The sequence below is a fragment of the Argopecten irradians genome, chromosome 14 (genome assembly GCF_041381155.1).
Source record: "Argopecten irradians isolate NY chromosome 14, Ai_NY, whole genome shotgun sequence".
In the NCBI taxonomy this organism is placed as follows: domain Eukaryota; kingdom Metazoa; phylum Mollusca; class Bivalvia; order Pectinida; family Pectinidae; genus Argopecten; species Argopecten irradians.
In genome coordinates this window covers 25,384,251-25,410,623 of record NC_091147.1, presented here as the reverse complement: position 1 = coordinate 25,410,623, position 26,373 = coordinate 25,384,251, and the positions used below count along the sequence as shown (strand labels likewise).

Here is a 26,373-nt window from a genome sequence, read left to right as displayed (position 1 = left end):
AATACATACGAGGAATGGGGTAGGCAAACCGTTCCGGATGACTTGTGATGAGGGTATTTTTTATATGCCTCCTTCCCACACCATGGGCACCTGGAATAGGACGGAGAAAAAAATAATTCTTCATATATAGTCACAAATAATGCAATAATATTGACATTATTAATTTTTTTTGATGCCCATGGATTAATTTTTACAAGTTTCATCAAGATCCAGATTAACGAAATACAATTATTGACATAACAATGATTAACACAAAGTTTTATTAACCATTAGAACGAAATTGTCAACAAATTGAAATTTCTTATGCCAGGTTCAACTTTAAGGAAATCATTTCATTAATACCATAAATAAAAGATTTACTTTGGAAAACTAAGGAAATAATTTCATCGATACCATAAACAAAAGATTTACCTAGGAGAACTATGAAATAATTTCATCGTTACCATAAACAAAAGATTTATCTAGGAGAACAAAGAAAATAATTTCATCAATACCATAATAATTTCATCAATACAATAAATAAAATATTTACCTAGGAGAACTAGAGTTTTCCTGAGGAATGCTGGTAACTGTACAACCTCTTCGTAAGTTACGAGATCTAGCTGGTCGAAAATTGCATTATGCTTGGCAAGATATTTGTCTTTTTTCTTTCGACCAAACCAAGAACAGTGAACTGCAATTAAGAAACACAATGCGTAACAACGTTATGAAGAAATTTTTATAAATTATTGTCAGTGAAAGAGGTAGATAAATATTATGTAAATCAAAATTCAAATGCTATTAATTAAACAAGCCACTGATTACCTGATTAATAATGTAACCATTCTTAATGAAATGCATATATTGTAAACTAATTTATTTTTTGTGCAACTAAATTTTGCATGTTTCGCGAGCGTTAATGAAGTGAAAATGTTTTGCCAGTTATACGTGTCTTTAGGGATAAACCAGTTGAAAGATGTGTCTATGAAGACGATGACTGTGACAGCCATTTAGATTTTTTTACCTCCATTTCTTATTTGATATTTCGAAAGAGTTACGATGTTGTACCTGCATGGTCTTGGCGTTTTTCTCGTGCAGAACATGTTGTCCGCCATTCCTGAAGTTCTGGAGAAGGAATTAGTCCCGCTGGTTCTGTTGTGGGTAGACCGACCCGTCTCGCCTGCCACCAATTGGAGTCATCCTTGTTTATCACCTAGTGGTCAAAGGTCACAAAAGTCAAAAGGTTAATAAGGTCAAAATTTCATAAATGTATTGTCAAAGGTAACGAAAACCAAAGGGTCAATGAGGTCAAAATATAAAGTAAATAGGTATATGTCAACCATGGATAAAACAACGCAATTATTGCAGAAGTTTCATTTTGCTCTGTTTTAATTCTTACTAAATATCACCCAAGTTTACTTCAAACAAACTTTATACATTTTTTGTATAAACTTATATGATCAAAATAAAAAATGACCAATTATTTTTTTGTGAATTAATAAACAATTTTTGTAGCTATTCTACATATAAACAGATGTATGAAATATATTACTTCAAATTATAACAACATGTACATTAAGGTAGTATGCTTAAGAAATCTGTTTGTTCATGGTCCACTTATATACAGTAATTCCTCTCAAAGTTATGGGAAATATCAAGCAAAGCATTGTGAAGGGTAAATAAAGGCATTTAGAAAATCTTGGCTCTCAGTAAGTTTTCAAAATTGGACCCTGGTTCTATACAACTCTAGCCAATCCTAAAAGTTTTACACCTCAAGAAATTGCCAACAAGTAGACCATAGTCTCATTTTACAGTACATCTTTCTCATCTTAATCGAAGGTAGACTCACCTGTAGGATATCTCCGCACTTAAAGGGCACACCTGCCTGTCGGCAAGGAATGATGTCGTCATCTTCTGGACAATAATCAAATAAGGCTCGCACGTAAATCTGTAAAATAGTCAGGGTGAGGTGAACTCTTGATTACTGTTACGTAACCCATGGAAATACAAGTCATCGTAAGTAAAACATTTGTGCTTTCATTAATGATTAGAATGTACTATATGTCAAATAAATACTTTTGTGGACACAAAATCTTCAATGAGGAAAAAAAAATTAATTTGAAAAAAAAAGAATAGAATTTATATTTGAAAGTCACATGTTTTTACCCCTAAGAGTTGCAATTTGCTAGAAACCTAAATATCAATCAATAATTCAACACATGCACATTTTTAAAATCATGCAAATGACTTCATGCATATATGTTAATTGAAACTGCAAAATTAGAATAAAAGAAAATGATAAACCTATGTATAAACCCCACATAAAGGAGTCTCAACATTTTTTGTTTTTTTTAAAGAAACGGAAATATGTTTTTTTCCTTGATAGAGTAATATTGATATTTATCATCTCATCATACATCTTTAAATGTAAAAAAATATAATATTATTGAGTTCTGTCCTTCAGGAATTGATGCATTCCATGGCACATCATCTATGAGAGATTTAGGCATAACAAAGGTTTTTATGACATTTTTTAATACCATTGCAAAGGAATTTTTTATTTTCACTTTCCCCCAAATAAAGGTCAAATTGACATCAGAGCAATGAACTAAACACCAAGTTTAGATGATTCAAGTATATTGCCTCTTTTATAAAATGTCTTGAAAGGTTAAAGATGCTCCATCGCTGACAAATGGTAATTTTTCTCTATCAAAAACAGGAGCAGACGATTTAGTAAATTTCTTCAGTTACAAAAGTTACTTACTTTACATCATTACCGCCATTGAAAAGTTTGAGCTTCTAATTTTACTTCAAGATAAAAATACTAAAAATAATTAATTGCATACCGAAAAAATTCCCCGGCAATATGTCCTATATAGAATGCAGCGTTGATTGTGCATGCACCGAAAACAAAATGAATTATTTAAAATTATTTTTTTGTGTGTTAATTAGACATATATATACACGATTAAACACCAATTATTGTTCAAAGATTGGGTATCATTTATGCTCTGTCAGCGATAGATCATCTTTAAGAGTACTGCACTTGAATTATAGAAATACCTTTACTAATACATTGTACTGATCATGATGTTTAAGGGTAATACAGCAATCTTAAAGAAATGTTTTATTAATGAATTTAAAAGAATTATGGTAACATTTTCTTAATTAGTACTGTACAGTGCACTGAACATTAAGTTTAGATGATACAAGCAAAGAGTTTCCTAACAAAATGTCTTATTAATGTATTTAAACAAATTACAGTAATATTTTCTTAATTAATACTTATACACTTCATTGAACATAAGGTTTAGATGATATTAGCAAATAGCTGAGTTCTTCACAAAATGTCTCATTCCTGCAATACTTTCTTAATTAGTAAGTTACTGTCTTGCCAAGAATTCTACTGATAATTAGACCTTCTACACTATGTACGTCCCTTCATGTAAAGACAAGAGATAATTATTCATACAGGAATATGAAAATACCAGAGCTCGATCTCCAGGAGCCAGAGTGTCTGTTCTAATTTACATCATTAAGCTATCTAGGGATTTATTGCTATATATTCCTAATTTTCTACAGGCTTACATAAATGACATTGATGTCGTGTCTTAGTATTCGTAAATTTTAGGCTTACACAAAACATACAACAAATATCTCCTAAGACTTATTTTCTTCCATTTAACTTATATATCCGTTAGTAAAATGAACAATATTCGTCAAAAAACAATGAGTTTTCAGAAAGAGGTTAGGTTTCAACTGTATTTTATGTAAATATACCCTTAATGCATGGGAATTTGAATTTAAACATCTACATATTGGTGCCTTTCTTTATTTTAGAGTTTTGATTTGTCTTTTCTAAAAGTAACTTTCATTAATGTTATTGAAATAAATTTTACCAACAAAAATGAAAAAAAAAATCAAAAAAAAAAAATCAAATATTTCATGCATAATATTTCCATAATCTTGAATTCAGAATTTTGAATTTTGTTAATATTTTTATATCAAATCTTGTACAGATAATAAAATGCATGGCATTCCATAAAAACGATTTGTAGAAAAAAATTAAAGATAAGAAAAAAGTGACTAATATAAGAATATAAACAAAATGTCTGTTGATTAATGAATGAATATATATGAAAAAAAATACTGCTTTTATCCTCAAATTGCCTCATTCCTTTTATAAATAGGAGTATAGAAGAGGGCTTATTTGTGAGCAGGGCTTTCTTTGTGGATAAATCCAGTAAGTGAATGGGGATAGGGTTTGGTGGAGAGGCTGGCATGGTAGGGGATATATGTATATACACTTTCAAACTCAAAGCTCTTAACAACTCTATCACTCAAAATATCAAGGCAACTTCTGTCAGTTTGTCATTTCATATTTTTTGTTATCTATCTTGTTGAACATTATCTCCCTATATTAGAATTTTTTAAAAAATTTTTTTTTAAATTTTATAACATCCCTGTAAGGAATTATCTCCCTTTGTCTAGAGTTATGTCCCTTTGCCAACAAAAATTCTACATACAAGTACACTTCTACATTTAATATCCAGCTATATAATGTGATTTACGACTACTAAAGTACAAGTTTTCTATAACAGTATCTATGTGATATTTTATACAAAAACACACTTGTGGCAGTGAAACATTTCAGTCAAAATTCTGACCATATTATCCCCGCAATAAGCCTGAGGCTACATTAAGCATGTCAATTTTATCACATAACAATAAAATAGTGATTCCAAAATTATAAGTACATGACTAAACTTATTGCTGGGAAAAATATGTGAAACACATACCACACACAAACCTAAATAGATTGATAGAAAAGTCACTATAAAGTCATCGAAATCACTATTTTTTGTGAGTTTTTGCGTTATTATGGTTAAAAAATTTAAATTTATCAGCCAAAAATTTCCAAGAGGATGAAAAATGTATTTCTTGTTTTTTTCATGATTGTCATAATTAGCTTTTAAACTTATTCTCCTTCATAAACCTAACCATATTTTCAATTCACAAAATAATTTGAATTTCCGATATTTTTTTTTAGTATTTTGAAACGGAATTTGTTGAAATTTACTTAAATGATTTCATATTTTGGTAAAATGTTTTCAATTTCCTAGATCCAATTCTTGCCGTTAATAAGCTCTTAATCTTATATCTCTTTCATGAACCTAACTAAATTTTCAATTCACAAAAAATTTTGAATTTCGGAAAATAGTTTAGTCCAAGCATCCAACCAACCTCACAGTGCGCGGGATTGTGCCTATGGCTGGGGACGATCTTCAGCGATACGCTCCCCCGAGCATCCTTCTGCAAGAACAAAATGTGCATGGAGGAAAGAATGAGAAATAAAGGAAAGGAAAATGGATAGAGAGCAGGAGAAGTGACGTGAAAACAAATGAAAAATTTAGGAAAACAAATAAATGTGTTATGGTGTTGACATGACGACAATGACGGACGTCTACTGCTGGGCGTGTTACCTGGTTATGGCTGTTATTGTCGCCATGGCCACCAAACATACTTAGCAACGGTTGCGGAATGACCTTAAAGGTCACCGATCCACTCAGCTCCTTCTGTTGGTTATAATTAGCAACATCAAAAATGACATTCGGAACAAAATCACAAAGGACTCAAATTTAGGACCACTCATACTTAGGTTAATGTCACCATTAATTTGGAAGGATTAAACAAAGATAGTAAACCTGTTGAAAAGTGTAAATGACATCGTATATCAAAGTGGCATGCATTGTGGACAAAGTTATTAACTCTGCATGTGTTTTCCTAACAGAATGGATCCTTGATCATATCATTGTAAATGTTGAAAAACATTACTTTGATTAATAAGACATCTATATTTCAAAAGTATATTTTTCAGTATAAAATTGTGAAAACCATGTTAGCTAATTATTACTGTTACTTTTTGTTACACAAAGGTAATTCAGCACACATGTTTTGTTTGTCAAATTTTAGAGTTATCTGCTCTTGTTGTTACAGATACTAATCGTTGTTTCATTATTTGTGTGAAATTAAGGTTATTTTCTCTGGAAAAAATATTACATTACCCTTACAAACACACAATGTAGCCATCAGCATTTACCAGCAAGGGCAGATAACTCTATGCTGTGTAATTACAGAACATCGTCCCATGATAACACAATTCTGATGTTGTCTCGCAGTATATCAATTATACAGTGTAACGACCTAATGTAATTAGAGATATATCCTCTGTGACTATCTGATCGCGTTATTGTGACCTTTGAATGTAACAACGTGCGTTCCCATCTGTGAGCTATCAAAGACAAGCATCTAAGGCATCGCTATCATCATACCTAGGTGTAATAAAGTCAACGTACGAAAGACAATGATTGATTTCGTACACAAAGGATGATTTTATCATCGCATCACTCAATTAACAAATTAACGCCAACTTTTAAGAATTCTCTTGGATACATTGTGTGCAATACAAATTTTGCTCAAGGTTAACTTATTCATCCCTGAGAACACATTTAGGCTCTTCTTAATCAAAGTCTAGACCAGTCCATTATAAAATTTCAGGGGTGAAATTTTAAAATTGCTCTGCCTTCACATCAGATTTGGTAATAACATTAGACCAAGAAGTAGGTAACATAGGTAAGAATTTATGCTCCATTTCAGGAGTTTTATTTCAAAACCTACGTAGCCAGATATCAGGTAATGAGCATAGGTTGATGGTTTTTTCTCCAGGTACTCCGACTCTCCTACACTACAAACCTGGCCTGTTCTTAAATGACCTTGTCTGTTTATATGACATTAAATTAAAGCAAACAAGAAAACAGATAAATAGAAATATAAAGTCCATAAAATTGTTTTAGACAGGTAAACATCATTTTTTGGAACTTTGTCTTTTCAAGTTGAAGCAATATATCTTACCAGCATCCTTTGTAAAACTTCCACCGTTTTGTTGACGACGCTAACATTGTTAATCTCTCGTATTTCATCTCCCACGTGTAGCGTTCCTGGAAACGGCAAAATAACACCAAAATTATACAATGACAATCGCATTAGACTTTAAATTTAGGTCTTAATCTTGTAAAGGAAAGACAAAATTGTCATAGTAGGCTTCTTTTACAGATTATATAACAGTACATAGATGGTGTATTTCAAATTGTGATGGTACAAAGAATTTAGGTATTAATGCTGTACAGGAAAGATGACGTTGTGATAGTATAGGCTTCAGGTGCCGATTTTGTAAGATTTTAAAATGGTCTATAGATGGCGTACTTCGTATTGCGTTGGTACATGGAAGTGACATCAGTATATATTTCATAACAGAATATAAGAGGGATGTTATGTAGAAAACATAATACCAATATATTACATGGAATGGACTTCTGAAGAAGATTTCCTAGGTGTGCTACAATAGGAAAACTTTAGTGAAAATTTCCAAGACTTTTGAAGATTTCATCAAGGACTTTGAAGTTTAGGCCAAAGCCTTTGAAGGAGATTTCATATTGTTCTTTAGGCAACACATTTAAAAAGATTTCGTGGTGATCTTTCCTTTTAAAAAGATTTATTTCAGATGAAAAATTCAAAGGTAGTAAAGGAAATAATTTTCAGGAGAAAAGCAATATTGTAGGCAATGTATTTCGCACAGTAGACAGATTATAGTAGATATTTTACCATGTAGTCAATAAGCTATGTAAAGAATGCCCTAGGGTGCAGCTACTGATATGTAGCTATAGGAACCAACCAATATTTCTCCAGGATATACCAACAAAATATTGACTACCCCAAATCTAACAGGACAGATCAATGGAAAGCGTTAACACCTTCGCGATCTTCACTACATCTGTATGTCAGCAGGGGTAGGCAAAAACTTTCAAAAGCACTCGTCCGTCAGGCAAGTAGCATGGGAGAAGTACATGTCCAGGGAACAGCTTCATTAATTTGGAAACTCTGATCGAAAACATTCTCTACTGATATCAATAGCATGTGTATTTACTTGTGTATATGTAGTCTATCTCTATCTAATGTACTTGTAAAGGTGTTTGGATATGAAACCAATACTTTAAGCAACGCTCTTTCATCTCAATTATTGCCCTGATGGCAGGGCATTAGAATTGTACCTGCTGTCCCCATTGCATGATCGTGAAAGGCGACTAAAACTTTTAAAGGTTTTGGGAGTCTCAAACCAATACTGCAAGTAATGTTGTTTCATCTCAATTACTGCCCTGCAGGTAGGTCATTAGAAATGTACCCACTGCCCCAAATTTAATTTTCATGAATTTGGATGAATTTGTGACTGTAGCAAAATTAAAAGCCCCACGAATATTAACAACCCTAAAGTATCCCAGATGGGTTTTAGATTTTTACACTCACCTTGCCTGTGGATCATGCCTCCATGCATTATCCTGGCTACAAGACACTGGCCTTGGTCGTTTAGTTTCAGAGTGATCCCCTGTAGTAGATAAATTTATAAATATGAATTCCAGAAATCTAGATGAATAGAATTTTGCCCCCTCGGAATCAATGACAGTAATTATGCTTTTTGGCCCATCCAATTAATCCCCTGGAAAAAACTCCAGATAAATCACATTTTTTTGTCCATGTCAATCTTCCCCTTACCCTCATATATAATTCAAATAAACCCATTCACCCATAAAATTTCATAATGGATTGTTCAAATTCTTTGAAGTAGAAGAGTCCAAAATGTGTATTTAGGTGTGAATGAGTTTTAAAGTTACATCTAATGCTAAAAACCTATTTCTGTTTAAAATAGATTGAAAACTTTCTTTTCCAAAGAAAACCATGAAACCTCAGGATAATGACATGCATTCACAGTTTTGGTACAATTTTGAACAATACCAGTATTAGATTCTTTGAAATGTTTTTAGTCTTCAGAGGTTTTGGAATTTCCAGATAATTTACTACTGTAAACCAGCTTTCTGTTGTAGTTATTAAATTTCATAAATTTCCATTTCAAAACCAGTTCGATAAAGACTAATATTCGTGGATTTAAAAATTGAATGTACCAGGTAATTTTCTATCAATCTAAATGATGTGGATGTTAATTCACAGTGATAAACTTTCATGAATTTACTTTGAATGCAAAATTCGTGAAAATAAATCACACACGAAAATGAGTTGATTTCCAGTATATTTGACACCCTACACCAGCGCCATCTAGGTATAGACAAACAGATAGAGTTGACGGAGTTTTATGTCACCGCATTTTCTCAAACTAAAAACATAAAATGTTTGTTCTATCTATGATAAATGAATCGCCATCACTCAGTGAGAATAGGTAGCTTGAGACTAAAATTTAAGTTACTGAAAGATACCATAAACTGTCTGCCACACTGTTAACCAATTTATGGGAGTTAGCTTTATAAAAAGTCAGTGATTCAGTTGAGACTAGGTAAGACTAAATTTAAGTTACTGAAAGATACCATAAACTGTCTGCCACACTGTTAACCAATTTATGGGAGTTAGCTTTATAAAAAGTCAGTGTGATTCAGTTTTAAAATTCTTGGTTTTACTCTTTACAAGAGAAGTGAATAACAAATTAGTTAAATTACATTTCAATTCCTGCTTTTTTTCATCCAACATTTAAATGATAAATTCAAATTTATTACAGTAATTTCATTCTTTTTGGTACAATCATCTTTGTAAAAACTGAATTATTTCAACAAGATTTAAGTTTTTTTCCCATAAATTTTATAAGATTTTTAAAATGTATAGCCCTTAAAGTTTTACTAATTAAAGAAATTCAAGTTTAAGGCTCCATGCATATGGAAAAATGGAAATATCAAATTATTTTTCTTTGTATTTTTTGTCTTTATACAAAAAAAGGAAAATATTCCCCATTAAAAAAAAAAACTAAATAAAAACCATAGCCTACCATGGGTTCCTCTGTGTTTTTCTGAAACTGTACCAGGCGTACACGTGTGACATTAGTGGGTTCTACGTCAGTGTCGGGACTGTCGGGCTGACTATCCCCGTTAAGGTAAGGCTGCATTGGTGGGGGGGTAACGCGGACGGCATCTTCTCCGTAAACCTCGTGAGCCACAACATCATGGGCCTGTAGTAATGCCTGCAATCATAAAATCATCAATGCAACATTTTAGCCTTGAAGTAAAATTTTAGAATCACAACATCTTTCATTAATTTCAAATATAACTTTCAGGGCTTTAAGCAAAGTGACTGTAATAAGATGTGAGAATCAACTTAATTTTACGTTTTCGTGCCAAACAACTTTTTCATGGCGATTTAATTTTTACTTTAACTCATTCATATAGTCCAAGGTGAAGTTTGAAAAATAAAATCATGCATGTGTGGTATATAATGCTTAAATCATAAAATCTCCTATTAGTTTTTATCACAATATTTTTTCTTGTAATGAAGTCAAATTTAAACAAATCAGTAACACCAGTTTCTAATGCAACATACTGGCTTTAGTGAACCCTGAAATAATGGAGTCTACTTTCATTTTCGACTGCGAGATTCTATCCTAGTACAGTTTTGTCTAAAATAATAAAATCTCCGAGAAGTCTACCATACTATCTGAATGATAAAACTGAACAATAAAATCTGTGGGCAAATTCTAATAAACATTCTAGCCTTAATTAGTGTCAAGTCTGAAATTACAAAATCTTGTACTAGTTTGTATTTTTGTTGTTGTAGCATTAAAGGGAATAGTCGGGCAAAGAAAACCAGTCTAAATGCGTTCATTGGCCTTCCAAAAGTTCTCGCATATTAATACGACGGTCAAGTTCTGCTTAGTTTCCCAATTCTGACCATTAAAGTAAAGAAAAGTTTAAAGCATTGAAAGCGAGGCTGCGTGGAAATGTAACTACGGACATAGTGAGCCGGGAGGACGTTTTAGAATTCCCAAACTTTAAATCAATTTCTTCGTACGCAGACAGATTTTGACGAGAGATTTTATTTTTCCATTTCATAAGAAATTATACTGGATACATTCACATCATTTTTACCAACTTTAGCCATCCTTGCCCGACTGTTCACTTTAAGTCTACAATAACCAGATAAAGTCTTAAAACAAAAATGTAGAAATAATGTCTGAAATCACAAAACTTTCTATTTAGTTTCGATCCCATGTGACCAATCCTTGAAGTAAAAGTCTAATTCAACAAAACATCTAATCAGTCTATACCACCACCCTAGCCTTGTAATAAAGACAGAAACAATAAAACTCTCCTTATTGTTTAATATCATGCGAAATTCTAGTAAATTCCTAATTTACAGGCGTATGTATGTATTGGAAATTTTAAATAATAAAATGTTCTCGTCATTAAGATACTGATACAATTTCCTATCCTGAGAATTAAGTCTGAAATAACAAAATATCTCATCAGTTTCAATCTAGTACTGTGTTTTTGAGCTTGTACCAAGCTCTAAAGTTACTAAATAACATTCTTGGATTTCAGTTAAATCTGAATAAATTGTGAACCGCAATGTTTACAGAGAAAACTACATATAGGCAGTGCCTGATGTCTAATCCTTTTGACAATAACAACATTTTATTGTCCTTTCCTATCATCATGGCAACTGAGTCAACAAGAACAAGTGAAATACTTTTTTTATTTAAATAAACAATAGAATAGTATTTGGTATTGTATAAAATTGTTCAAAACTAAATTGGAATGTTAATATATACTCTTATATTCAGATTGCTAAATTCTTAAATTTGTTTAGAAAAAAATAAAGAAATTGTTTACTGACTAAAACCATCTACCAGTATACATAATAATGTATTTATCTGTCTTAAGAGTTCAAGTTCATTTGTCCTGGTGCCTAAATTTTCGCCCGGGGAGCCATTTGAAATCTCAGCATGAAACAGTCCTCCATTATATATTCTAACAATCTATAGGCTCACACGTTATAATACCTACAAAAAGTACACACACATGAATACAGCATGACAGAAACGTCACAAGCCAAAGGCCATCAAAGTGGCCATCCTTTTATACAAAAACAATACAGCAATATTTATGCATAAAACACGAGGCAAGGCCATTCTATGTAGGACACAAGATGGTATGTTACAAAGAAAATATGTTTCTTCATGCCATAGGGATATCTTGGGCCTGATTCTTAAGGCTAATTAGTAAAGGTGTCGAAAACGGCTGATGGAATCGCGAACGGAATCATCAATAAGTAACGTCTGGGATCGTGTTCTAATTTCATCAGGAAAGAAAATGTGAGGACGAGAGGCGAAAATAAACTACAAAACACGTTACAGATATGTGGGATAACACAAGAAAACCAGGTAAAATGAAAAACAATATCTGTACTCCTGATGTCTTGATCTCACAAATTCAAGAGCTGAAATTTTTCATCTAGTGTTTGATGGTTTTACAGCTATATTAGTTACTTTTAATATTATGCAATGCTTATTTTGTTTTGTATATGATTGAAGAATGAATATAATGTACATAACTTCCAGTGATTTCTTCTCCATACAGTATATTAACAGCTGTTTCCCGTTACACTATTATTATATCTTCAAAATAATAAGAGATGCAACTCCTGAGCAAGGTACTCAATGGCATATTTTAGGTTCATCTGGTGCTGCTGGTTGCCGACATGTTTCGGCCTTAAAGGCAGGCCTTCATTATCATATATTATATTATCATATCTGTAATTATTCGGTGAATTAAAATCATAATTCCTAACATATCTTTGATGATGGGTTGATTTAACAAAGGGAACATCAGTGATTGTATAGATAAAGTCTAAGAACGGAAATCTACATGTATTGTAATTCCTTCCCTCACCCAACCCCACAGATATATTTGATACCATGAGGTAATTAAAGCCCCACTGCCTTTCTGAAACGGCTTTTGATTTTTAAAATGGGAATGTAAAACGAGATTGATAATTTTGTAAAGTCACAAAAGTTATTAACTTAAAGTTAATACTCCACCCACTATCACCTCCTAAACAATTTAATTGAAATAAATTAAATGTTAATTCTTATAACGCAGGTCGTATTATGTTTCCGCCGTCATCCTAAATAGTGGATTATCTCTGCGCTACACGTCAAAACAGCAAAATGAATTTTCACTGTAAACATATATCATGCAGGAAAACTTGTATTTGTTTTGTGCTGTAAACTTATCTTAGGCCATCGATATACAATTTCTTTTAATATTATTGGTTTTAAAAAACCTTTATTTTTTGTTTTGGAAAAGTAGTGGACTATTTGCTGTAGATATGTAATGTAGAATATGTTTGGAATGATAGAATGTAGTAAAGTTTAATAACCATATTCAACCCAATAAGCGCCCATGTCCCTATAAGCGCCCCTCCCCCTTTTTGAGGCCTCAATTTCAATTGCCAAGGCATAAATAAGGACCAAAATTACATAAAACGGTATAAATTTGCATTAATTTTGACTTATTAGCACCTTTTCATTTTTTTCAATTTTTTAAGCGCCCTGGGCGCTTATTGGGTCGAATTCGGTATCTTCAATTTCATCATAACAAAAATTGCCTGTTATGATAAAGCAAATCTAATTTTCAGCTTCCTAAAATGAATCAGTATATCTTAAATGACGCGAAATATGGATTAAATTTCCCGATTGTTACATTAAATGTACAGAGGTGTAGATTATCATACCTCATATGAGGTTAAGACATACAAATTCCAATCGAGAGAAGTAGAATTCCTCAAACCCAAGCAAAATCAACTTGCAACTTTCATTCAATTTTATCTTGCTCATGATATTGCTGAGCAAATTAGAAACATGTATGACTTTTTTTCCTCAATCTAATTATCGTACATTTCATGTCGTAGTTTTCAGTTATTTGTTCTATTAAAAATCGAGCAACTCTGTTATCAGGTCCCCCAATAGGAAGAGAGAATACTGTAACGTGTTATGACTTTTCCTCCAAATCTTGTTACAAGACATTGTAATCTTCTGAGGAACATTAAGTTATATAACGCATGATATAATTATCGAGTGTAAGGATATTCTTAATCCTTCCGAAACGTAATCATGACAAGAAAGTCTGTCTATTCAGTACATCTAAGTCAACTCATATCTTTCCCTTTTACAGTGACTTACTGTATCAACTCTAAGTCAGAGAAAATGTGGTATGACTTTTGAGTTATCAAAATATACAAGTATATATTTGAGTATATGGCGGCTTTTATTCGTGGGGTATCAAATTGCTTCATTTGCAGTCAAGTTTTCCATGAACTTGAAAATATCTGTGAATAATAAGAATATATTCTAATTTTGAACTTACGGCAGCCATCTTGAATTTCTTAGTTAATTTTCAACCTTTATTATACATTTACATACTGAAAGCTATATTCACCATGTGCCATTTCATATTTATATTGGACCTGCTATAATCCAGATTATGTGAGTCCAGAAAACCCACAGAATTATCAGAGAACAGATTTGATTATTGTCTAAGCATGATTTGGGGAGTCCAGAAAATTCACAATTTGGACAGTTTGGACTTGGGATGCAAGGGTATGGATTATCGAAGGTCCACTCTATAGGCCTGTTAGCTAGGTTAAAGAAGGGGGTCGAGAAACCAGTTGAGGACAGAGAGGCAGTCACTGTGATTGACCAATCGCTAGACAGTATATGTAGCCTCGCCTGGAACTCATGCATCCACCATTGCAGGTGTAGTCATTCAAAGTTTTGCAGATGTCATAGCATGCATAATGCAAAATGGAAAATCACATATATGGTTTGATTGTGACAGCTGGCGATCTGTCAATTATTATAGAATTACCATAGATCTCCAATGTAGGACCGCAATGAAACAAACAGATGATTCATAATGACTAAGTTATAAGTCCTCACCATCAGATTCTTACATTATCAGTTCTAAATTATATCCCTCCCTCTGTCTTACACAAAACATTATTTCTTCTTTGGCAAAAAGCCGACCTGTCACTTTCATAAACCAAGTAAAAAATCAAACAAATGAGAAATACTGTGGAAGTGCATATAAGAAATAAGATAACATGTGTGAAACCTTTGATTCTTCAACTCCTTCACCCCTGAAATTTCATAATGTACTGTTCCTGCCCTTGAGCTGGAAGAGTCGAATTGTATTTTTAGGGGTAAATGAGTTAAGAGATTTTATGGGAGGTAACTTTGCAGAGCTAAAACCACATTATCAGACAGACTTTCGCATCTTCAGCTAAATGAGGGAATCATTGAACATTTTTTGGGGATACACCCTACTGTGTTATCTGTTGTTGATGAAATAATTAGATTTATATCTGCTGTGTCACGTATCAGTGAAGTAATGAACCCTGTGGAACAATTTACATGGTCGTATGGATGTTTCAAATGGATATTTACAAAAGTTGTAAAATTTCTGACAATTCTGTACCGTTTAATTTTTTTTCACTTTCTCAAAGCCTATAAGAATGTCTCTACTAGCCAAAGAAGTGAATGCCAAATAATTCTGGCACAAGTACTTTGATATATTACGATCTAAAAAAGAATTCCTACAAAATAATTATAGTGTGTTCATTTGTATGTTAAAATAGTTTACAAATTCCATTGGAACATAACTTAAATACTCTTTGTATAAACTTCATTGAAAGAATGAAAATTGAATCCTAACTTGTACAAAATATCAAGTTTAGTTAACATGCTCTCTAAAAAAAAAATTCTGTTTATTTTTTCTTATATATTAACGCATCCCTTCCAACTTGTGCAAAAGATCAAGTTTAGCTAAGATGCTCTCTAAAAGATGATTTAAACTATTCTATGAACTCTTTCATCCTAGAACTATAGCAGATTGCAATTGGGTCTCTAGGGATGTGCACAAGTTAAACATACCAGGACACCTCCAATATATTCATCCCCTGTCATGTCCAGTTCTGGTCAGTCAGGTCCAAGTGAGATCTGGAATTTGTCCAGTGGGTGAGTTCTAGTCACTAAAGACACTCCAGTTTAGAGTTGATTGTGTAAAACAATACTCTGTAAAACAGGCCCTGTTACATGTCTGCCAAGAGCCCTAGACTGACTGACAATTTTCTGAGCTTTCTCCCCATCTTCTACTTACTGAACCCCTCCCTATCTCCAAAGGAATATTGTTCTGTAATACAAAACATCTCCCAATGTGTTGACTGTCTCTCAGGGGTTCTCACATACAACTCATATAGCCCCATCTTAAGACAATGGCCCCGCTCTGCCTTTGTTTGATTACAAACATCTTTACAATACTGTCTCCCACCCACCATATCTATATCCCTTAGCATGTCCCCTTTTTATCGTACATGTATACCTTCATTATTTATCCTTCACTGTCCCCTCCCTCTGTCTTCATATCCCTGATTTATACTTACCCCAATCTTCTGTTCCCTAAACCCCTCCCTCTGTCCCTACTGTTTCAAACCAGCTCCTACTGTCCCTAAGGCCTCTATGGACTAACCTTTTACTCTGCCCCCCCAACCCTGGGAACCTTAATTTACACACAATTCCTCCACTGTAATGGGTACCTACATATTAAACCTGCTCCTACTCTCCATTTTTGACCCTCCTTCTGTCCATAGGGCATCTACACACTAAACCCCTCCCTCTTCTGCCTCTCCCTCCTATTTCCAGCCCCCCCTCTGTACTCAGGGCCTCCATAAACAAAACCTCTCCTTCTGCCCCCCCCCCCCCCCCCCCCGACCCCTTCCTCACATTTTTCCCTTCCCCTTAACTCAAATCCCTGTCCACCAGTAAATCAGACACTGCCCCCTCTCTATTATTTTGTATTACCCCTCCCTATGTCCCCACCCCAAGGACCTCCACACTCTTTACACATTTCATACCACACTTCCCCCAAACAGTCTAGTAACATCTGTTCTAAAGGATTCCCCGTCTGGGAAAATTAAGAGACAACTATCTGTCAGAAAACAGTTAAGTGTTTGGTATAAGGGGGGGGGGCAGGTTCATAAAAAGGAGACTTAAGGCTTGAGCACCAGGGTAAATGGCCATATAATGGGCAAATGATAGCTCTACACATGCTGTTTGCCTGCCTTTCCACTCCAGCAGAACTAGCACCTGCATGGAAACTACAGCTCTAAACACATTCTGACATAACAAGAGGAAATCTAATTAGCCAACGTGTGTAAGTCGACAAATATCTGGCTCACAATGAGTTTAACATGCCAAAGGTATGCAAACATCTTAGAAGATGGAGGAACTTTATTTCTTTAAACGACCCAAACAATCACAGAAAAAAGTTATATAATGCCACAATTTTGTAACTTACAGAATGTATAGATTTCAACTCTTCTCTATTAAAGATGCTCCACAGCTGACAAATGGTATTTTTTCACTATCCACGATTTGGTTTTTTTTCTTCAGTTACAAAAGTTACTTTCTTTATACCATTACCACCATTGAAAAGTTTGAGCTTCTTATTTACTTCAAGTTAAAAATATGAAAAAATAATTAATTGCATCCCGAAAAAATTCCGTGGCACTATATCCCATATGGAATGAAGTAATGATTGCTCATGCACCAAAGGCAAACTAAATTATTTAATGTTATTTTTTGTGCTAATTAGGCATATATATACACGATGTTACGTCAATTAATGTTCAAATGATGAAAATCATTCATGTTCTGTCGGCGGTGAAGCGTCTTTAAATTTAAAGTAAACTATCAAAGTGACCCAAAATAATTTTCAGCAACTTTGTGTAATGAAATCACACAGAAACGCTTACTACTGTAGGCCTATCACGCATGATCAATGCATAGACCAATCAGAAACAACTATCATAGCTGGCCAACCAGGAAAGACTTTACAGAGAAACAATTTTTATAGCTGGCCAATGAGGAAAGAATTTACAGAGAAAAAACTTACTAGAATAAGAATCATATCTAAAAATAATATTAAAATTAATACGTTTTAAACCTTTCTTCAAATCAAATTAAAGGGGTTAATTGCTACCTATTTATCTCGTTCATGTCTAAACCTGAAGATTTAAGGAGAAAATAATCTGAAGTTTAGACATCTCATACTAGATTTAACAATAAGGACAGCAGGAGCAATCCTTGTAGTACACCCTCAGGAGTTATTATGTCAGATTTTGTATAATGTTTCCCAGGACATTATGGGGTATACCAAAATCATTGACACAAATGACATTTAATGTTATGTGATACATTTCTTGCTTTCAGCCTCACACAATAAAATAAATCTATATGACAAGAACAGTGACCAAGTTTCGGTTTGATCAGATATCAGTAGCTTTATGACAAGTAGACATATATAAATATTCCACACAGTCCTGGCTTTCTCTTCCTTAAAACCACTATACCTTTGTTTAACTTTCCTAAGCCATCACCGAAGTCGAGATAAAAATTGTACTTGAAACTTCTGGCTGGATTTCTAAGCTGTAAAGTGATGCATTATAAGCTTTCACTAGTCGACTCATGTGTCTTTGTATATTGCATTTTATAAAGTGAAGATGGTTACATATGATAAATATTTTCGTGAACTCAGAGGTATAACTTAAGAACTTTGAAACGGACACTAAAATGTAGTCAGTGCCATTCTAGCAGTCTTAATTCATACTTCTGGGCATGTATTTAAAGGAAGTGGACCTCATCTTATGTGTTGCTTTTCAAAACAATGTCTCTCAAATATAGACTTTAAAGTTAGTCTCGGAGACCTGAATCTGGCAAATGTTGCCTTTTTAGACAAAGATACTTTTAAATGACTGTGACGACTATTTAAACTGTTGTTTCTTATGATTACCTTTTATATGAAAGTTCCTTTACTTCTGAAATTCTTTCTAATGGAAATTTTTTAGTTTGGGAATTGCTTAAAAGCCAAGGAGTGTCAAAAGAATTATACTCAACTGATGTGATGCTTTTCTATAAAGAATTTTAAATCAAGGAATTCATTAAAGTTAAGGAATGTTGATGAAACTGGGGCCAGGTTTGTTGTCCTTATACTTTGAAGACATTAAACTTATAAGCTTTACCTACAGCCATGAATGCTTAAAAAAATCATCCCAAGAGTTTGTCAGGTCCCTGAACAGATTCTTCTCTCTAGCATCCTTTCATTCACCCCTGAAAATTTACAATGGACTGCTCTAGTCTTTGATTTAGAAGGGTCTAAATATATCTTCTGGGGTGAATAAGTTAATAGATTTAATTAATAGTCAATTGTCTAAACGATCAACTGTTAAACAAGCAGAGGGAGCAATTTCTTAACAATACCATCAATATTTTAAAGTCAGAATTATTTCTTCCAAAAAAGAATTTCCTCAGAGAGGTCATCCTAAACAATATGCCATGTGCTGAATGCATTATTCATCCAGAATTCATGATTTGATTGTTCTTTGAAAACAGCCCAACAAATCAAATTAAACATTATGATTCTACAGCAGATAACCATTCATCATTTTCCGAGACAAGGCAAACTCGCCCCCAACTGTGAATTTGGTATCCTGGAGGCCATATTTTTGATATTTTCCAGAGAGTTCTAACTTGATATGCCATCTGCAGGAATTCAGAATTATGAGCCTGGGAGGCATAAGGCTTCTCGGGGTCAAATAACTGTCTGTTGGTAGTTGAGATGTGGTTTTCCTTAATACAATCAATATCTTAAAGATGCATGCTCCCTTAACATAATTTACCTTTATTGAAGCTTCTCTGAAGAGTTCTCACCCAGGATTAACCAAAATGTTCTATCCAAGAACTATGTGTAGAGGATTTGTACAAGGTTTAAGTACCATTTTTTACCCAATAAGCGCCCAGAGCGTGTTAAAAAATAAAAATATATATGAAAATGTGCTTAATGAAACAATATTATTGTAATGCAAAGTACAAACCTATATAGTTTTGATAGTTATTTATGCCTGGGCAATTGCAATTCAGGCCTCAAAAGGGGATTGGCGCTTATAGGGAAATTGGAGCTTATTGGGTCGAATACGGTAATTTTAGAAATGAAGGTTAAAACTACTGATTTTCCTCTAAGAATTTAATTAATCTCTCAAGTCCTAATCAACAATTAAAACCTAAACTAGTAATACTGCTAATATTAGAAATAGGATAATGAAAAAGTGAAATCGATTCAGATTTTAGGAATTTTAAAAAGTTGAAATTAAAACAATTCTCAAGAAAAATTTTTCTTTCTGTTCTTTTTTATTTTTCATATTTTTTTTTTTTTAAATTTTCCATATAGAATTTAGTGATAACATTTTTTATTTTTAAATAACCATATTCGATCCAATAAACACCCTGTCCCTATAAAAGCTCCTTCCCCATTTGAGACCTCAATTTCACTTACATCTAATAAAATATACATTGAAAATATATGGAAATCGTATTTATATACAATATTTTTCAGCTTATCACTTGTATAAATTGAATCTCAATTTCCAGAAGAAGAGCTGTGGTTGACACACGTGTTTTTTTGTTTGATATCTTTTGCGCCTTGACAGATCACAAGCTGTCAATTAAACCATCCATGAACTGCAAGTGACTTTGCATTTTGTGTATTGTAAGGTACAACATTTGCTACAACTTTGAATAGGTACACATGTGTTTATCAGTATCTGAATATAATTCAATTTTGCTTGTTATGAGCATTTTCATTGGCTTAAAAATTTACTTTATCAGCCCATAAAGGAAAAAATGGCGTCGCCGATTGTGACGTTGCTTCTGATTGGCTGAGATGACGGCGTGATGATTTCATAGACAAAAGAGTCCCAGAATGAATTTTGAGTATTGAAGAGATCATCTTTAGTCATTTGAATTATAAGGATTATTTTGAATATATTTTTTATGTTATGGAGATATAACACAAAAATCTGAGTGTACCCTCATCATAAACCGCTTCGCGGTTTATTTAGAGTACACTCAGATTTTTGTGTTATATCTCCATAACATAAAAAATCTATTCAAGTTAATCCTTAAATATATATTTTTTTCTCTCGTTTTTATTAGTTTAACGTCCTATTAACAGCTAGGGTCATGTAAGGATATGCCAGGTTTGTTGGTGGAGCAAAGCCTAAGTACCCAACACATGGGATTCGAACCCGCATCCCAGAGGTGGAAGGGTTGTGGTAATATGCCGGAACATCTTATAACTACTCAGCCACCGCCGCCCCCAATATCTGAATATAAATTCCCATTTAAAGTAAATGAGAACTGATCACATATGAAAAACTGGTTCTCTAAAAAATAATTACACACTAACATAAACCAATCAAGTACTAAATGTCAAAGGTAGCATATTAGAAAACTCGGATGAAATTTCAAATTGCATTTTTGACTGATAAATATGGTACCTGAAATTGATGTTCGACAGTTTTGCTATTTTCGAAAATTTTAAAATATCATTTAGGCATTTGGTCTCAGACATCTGGGTGTGAAAATTTATTGTTTAAGCATGACAGAAGAATAGGTTACAATACTTCTGGAGTTTTACAGCTGTAGTTTGATCTAATACTCCCCGAACACAATCCAACTTTGCTACGCCCCTCGTAATAGATCATGAAAGAACTTTGCATTTATGTGATGCACAGCACTCATTATCTTTGTCTCAAAGAATCAAATCTCCATATTTGCTTTTCTGATTTTGAAATAAAGAGAACAACGATGCTATTGTTCTAAATTGGTGACTCACTGTATTTCTAAACAGCACCATTCTCAAAACATCTCTGAATTTATTCGAATTAGCTTTAAACTTTTACTTGTATCGGAAAATCAATTCTTGGTCATGGAGATGTTTGAGATACATTTTCTGTAACTTACCAACAAATTGATGTGTTGCGGAATTCTCCGGAGGCACATTCAAATAATTGATTATTATCTTGGGTAGCTTGACTGTTATCATGCAGGAAGGATGCTAGATGATATACCAATCCAGGTATTTGTTACTAATCGTCATACCCTATACATATGTATTAATATCCCAATCCAGGTATTTATTACTAATCGTTGTACCCCATACATATGTATGTGATTCTGATATCACTAAAACCTTAGTACCAGGTCAAATGTTCTCTTTTAGGCTGAATGGAGTTAATATATAGGTCATGGAGTTAATATATAGGTCATGGAGTTAATAATAGTAATATATAGGTCATGGAGTTAAGATATAGGTCAAAGTTTGGTTTGATTAGATTTAAATATACATCCTTTTTAACAGTAATGGCCACTTAAGGATGTGCAAGGTTAGGTTTGTAAAGTAGAGGAATTTTAGAAAGACGACTTATATAGGCAATATCTGACATATATCTCATCCCTTTGTCTTTGACAAATAAAATTGTTTGAAATTGAAGTAGTTGGAGGAAAACTGGATTATTGGAAGAGAAACTACAGACCAGCTGTCAGCATCTGGCAACTGCTTCACATGGGATTTGAACTTGTGACGAAGAGGTGAAGGGCTTATGGTAATATGCCAGATATCTTGACCACTTGGCCACAGTGTGATATATAAGTAAAAGTTCATGAAGACAGTTCTAGTCTTACCTCCATGAAGACAGCCTAGGTTTTAGAAGACAGCCTAGTTTTAGTCACCTCCATGAAGACAGCCTAGGTTTTAGTCACCTCCATGAAGACAGCCTAGGTTTTAGTCACCTCCATGAAGACAGCCTAGGTTTTAGTCACCTCCATGAAGACAGCCTAGGTTTTAGTCACCTCCATGAAGACAGCCTAGGTTTTAGTCACCTCCATGAAGACAGCCTAGGTTTTAGTCACCTCCATGAAGACAGCCTAGGTTTTAGTCACCTCCATGAAGACAGGTTTCTAGGTTAGTTTTAGTCACCTCCATGAAGACAGCCTAGGTTTTAGTCACCTCCATGAAGACAGCCTAGGTTTTAGTCACCTCCATGAAGACAGCCTAGGTTTTAGTCACCTCCATGAAGACAGCCTAGGTTTTAGTCACCTCCATGAAGACAGCCTAGGTTTTAGTCACCTCCATGAAGACAGCCTAGGTTTTAGTCACCTCCATGAAGACAGCCTAGGTTTTAGTCACCTCCATGAAGACAGCCTAGGTTTTAGTCACCTCCATGAAGACAGCCTAGGTTTTAGTCACCTCCATGAAGACAGCCTAGGTTTTAGTCACCTCCATGAAGACAGCCTAGGTTTTAGTCACCTCCATGAAGACAGCCTAGGTTTTAGTCACCTCCATGAAGACAGCCTAGGTTTTAGTCACCTCCATGAAGACAGCCTAGGTTTTAGTCACCTCCATGAAGACAGCCTAGGTTTTAGTCACCTCCATGAAGACAGCCTAGGTTTTAGTCACCTCCATGAAGACAGCCTAGGTTTTAGTCACCTCCATGAAGACAGCCTAGGTTTTAGTCACCTCCATGAAGACAGCCTAGGTTTTAGTCACCTCCATGAAGACAGCCTAGGTTTTTAGTCACCTCCATGAAGTACACCTCCATGAAGACAGCCTAGGTTTTAGTCACCTCCATGAAGACAGCCTAGGTTTTAGTCACCTCCATGAAGACAGCCTAGGTTTTAGTCACCTCCATGAAGACAGCCTAGGTTTTAGTCACCTCCATGAAGACAGCCTAGGTTTTAGTCACCTCCATGAAGACAGCCTAGGTTTTAGTCACCTCCATGAAGACAGCCTAGGTTTTAGTCACCTCCATGAAGACAGTCTAGGTTTTAGTCACCTCCATGAAGACAGTCTAGAGACAGGTTTTAGTCACCTCCATGAATGACAGCCTAGGTTTTAGTCACCTCCATGAAGACAGCCTAGGTTTTAGTCACCTCCATGAAGACAGCCTAGGTTTTAGTCACCTCATGAAGACAGCCTAGGTTTTAGTCACCTCCATGAAGACAGACTAGGTTTTAGTCACCTCCATGAAGACAGAGCCTAGGTTTTAGTCACCTCCATGAAGACAGCCTAGGTTTTAGTCACCTCCATGAAGACAGACTAGGTTTTAGTCACCTCCATGAAGACAGACTAGGTTTTAGTCACCTCCATGAAGACAGCCTAGGTTTTAGTCACCTCCATGAAGACAGCCTAGGTTTTAGTCACCTCCATGAAGACAGACCTAGGTTTTAGTCACCTCCATGAAGACAGACTAGGTTTTAGTCACCTCCATGAAGACAGCCTAGGTTTTAGTCACCTCCATGAAGACAGCCTAGGTTTTAGTCACCTCCATGAAGACAGTCTAGGTTTTAGTCACCTCCTCTTATCATACAATTGGGAGGCTAAGTACAATTCTGAACATCTTGAATAAAACATTGTCTGGGCAAAGGTCTCCAAAATGTGTGCTAATGTATTTTTGTCTGTTTTCAGTCAAGATCATTCAAGGACATGTCAGGTTTGGGTTATAGTGGAGGAAAGGTTGAATAACCATAGAAACACAAATGACCTTTGGTCAATGCCAGTGAATTGTCTTGCCGACTCCTTATCTCAAAGAGGGAGAGGATGTATGGAACATTATAGGACAGGACAGGACAGAGGGGAGGGGATAACACTATAATAGCCTTTTCCCTCCTCCCCATTTCAGTAGGGATGGGGTGGGGGTGTGTAGGGGCATGAAATTCAAACTTAAATCCTTCAAGCTAACAGTGCTTTTTCCCATTACCCAACATTTCCTGGCAATATCCTAGCTCAATGATACAAAATGAAATAGAAATATACGTCTCTTTTTACTTCTAAAACAGAACCTATGCCTTTATAATTAATGAGATGAAGGTTTTGCACGGAGAGGTTATAAAAGTCGTCCAACCTCAGACTTAAAACTGCACTACACCATTTAACAATCAGACAATGGAAAATGGTTATTACTGTAAACAGCCGTTACCATGGTGCTGAAACTCATTGTCTGTAGACATTGTTGAAAATGATGATCATCGATATTCATATTCCTGTCAATGGGTGGTAGAGCTTGAGTGCTGACATGCTATCTTGTTATCACTGTGCCTTTGCTATAGGCCTTCTATTTACTACACCTTAAACTGTAAACTCAGACCTTTTCTTAACTTATTCACCCCGTAAACACATTTGAGCTCCTCTGCTTCAAAGCCTGGAACAGTCCATTATGAATTTTCAGGGGTGAATGAGTTACTGGGGCCTTAGTAAATAACCTGACCCTTACCTTAACCTTTACTTGGGCCTTTGTACTACAGTTGGGCCCACTTTCATCAACCTTCTGTTAACTTAAAATTCTCCATAGGAAAGCATTACAGAAGTTAAGGAAAACAAATTAAGTTAGGAACTTTCCTTAACAGCTTTTCTATGGAGAATTTGAAGTAAAGGAATTTCTTAACTTCAACTTCTCCATAGGAAAGCATTACAGAAGTTAAGGAAAACAAATTAAGTTAGGAATTCCTTAACTTAAACTTCTCCATAGGAAAGCATTACAGAAGTTAAGGAAAACAAATTAAGTTAGGAACTTTCCTTAACAGCTTTTTCTATGGAGAATTTGAAGTAAAGGAATTTCTTAACTTCAACTTCTCCATAGGAAAGCATTACAGAAGTTAAGGAAAACAAATTAAGTTAGGAACTTTCCTATCAGCTTTTCTATGGAGAATTTGAAGTAAGGGAATTCCTTAATATTAAGGAATAATAATAAAATTTATGAAGCTGGGTGCAGACCTAGACCTAGCCCTTAAACCTCTTACCCCTATTGAACCATAAGTAATGGGGTCAGGAAGTTTTCAGATCTAGACCTTCATCAAGCCTTAATACTAACTTTCATCTTAAACCCATTCATCCCATTTGTTACAATGGCATGTCCCAGGTCTCGAAGTAGAACAGTCCAATTGTGTCTTCATGGGTGAATGAATTATCCATACTTGTGGCTTATTAATTGGGGCCTGAGCTATAAGCTCACAATGAACTATCTCATCAAGTCTTCATAAAAACCTTTATTTTAAACCAGCCACCTCTGAAATTTTGTAATGGAATATGCCAAGTCTTGAAAAAGAAGAGTTCAAATGTGTCTTCGGGGGTGCCTGAGCTCTAAGTGTGCCAAATCCTTCACAAATAACTATCTCATCACCCACACATATCTATATCCATTACCAACACACATCTAATTACTGATTGAGTAATTAACTGTGAAGTGCTGATAGCTGTATTATTAATGTAGTATCAAGCCCAAAACCACTTTTTCACAGCTGTTTTGGTTTCCTTGACATTTCATTACAACCACTTTGACACGCATTGTAACCTAATTAAAATTCTATGGATATCGAATGTGGGACCAGATGTGGGTGGCAGTCAATCATCCCTCTTCTCTAGTCAACGGGGTAAAAATTAATTGTTTTGTCATCAGCTTGCTACTAATGTCAGAAAACCGTATGAATTAACAATTAAAATATTGCACAAGAAGTTGATTGGCTTCAACTGCCTATAATTACATTGGTTCACTCACACTACCCACTTGACATATATAAGACAGTGTGCATTCATAACAACTTCGCTGGTCATGTCA

The 26,373-nt window shown here is 34.4% G+C and overlaps 1 protein-coding gene across 9 annotated transcripts in view; it reads right to left on the bottom strand.

The window, feature by feature from the left end:
- The window catches only part of LOC138307937 (peripheral plasma membrane protein CASK-like), a 203,639-nt gene that overhangs the window by 11,019 nt on the left and 166,247 nt on the right, over nt 1–26,373 (bottom strand). For 5 of the 9 annotated variants that reach the window (XM_069248867.1, XM_069248868.1, XM_069248865.1 and 2 more), the window contains 8 exons: nt 9,863–10,054; nt 8,341–8,419; nt 6,892–6,977; nt 5,463–5,555; nt 1,829–1,927; nt 1,048–1,192; nt 533–673; nt 10–90 (listed from right to left, as the gene is read on the bottom strand). In XM_069248867.1, the coding sequence (XP_069104968.1) occupies nt 10–90; nt 533–673; nt 1,048–1,192; nt 1,829–1,927; nt 5,463–5,555; nt 6,892–6,977; nt 8,341–8,419; nt 9,863–10,054 (916 nt within the window). Of the gene's footprint in view, nt 1–9; nt 91–532; nt 674–1,047; nt 1,193–1,828; nt 1,928–5,223; nt 5,293–5,462; nt 5,556–6,891; nt 6,978–8,340; nt 8,420–9,862; nt 10,055–26,373 lie in introns of all 9 variants that reach the window. The other 4 variants (XM_069248870.1, XM_069248872.1, XM_069248869.1 and 1 more) reach the window with 1 other exon arrangement.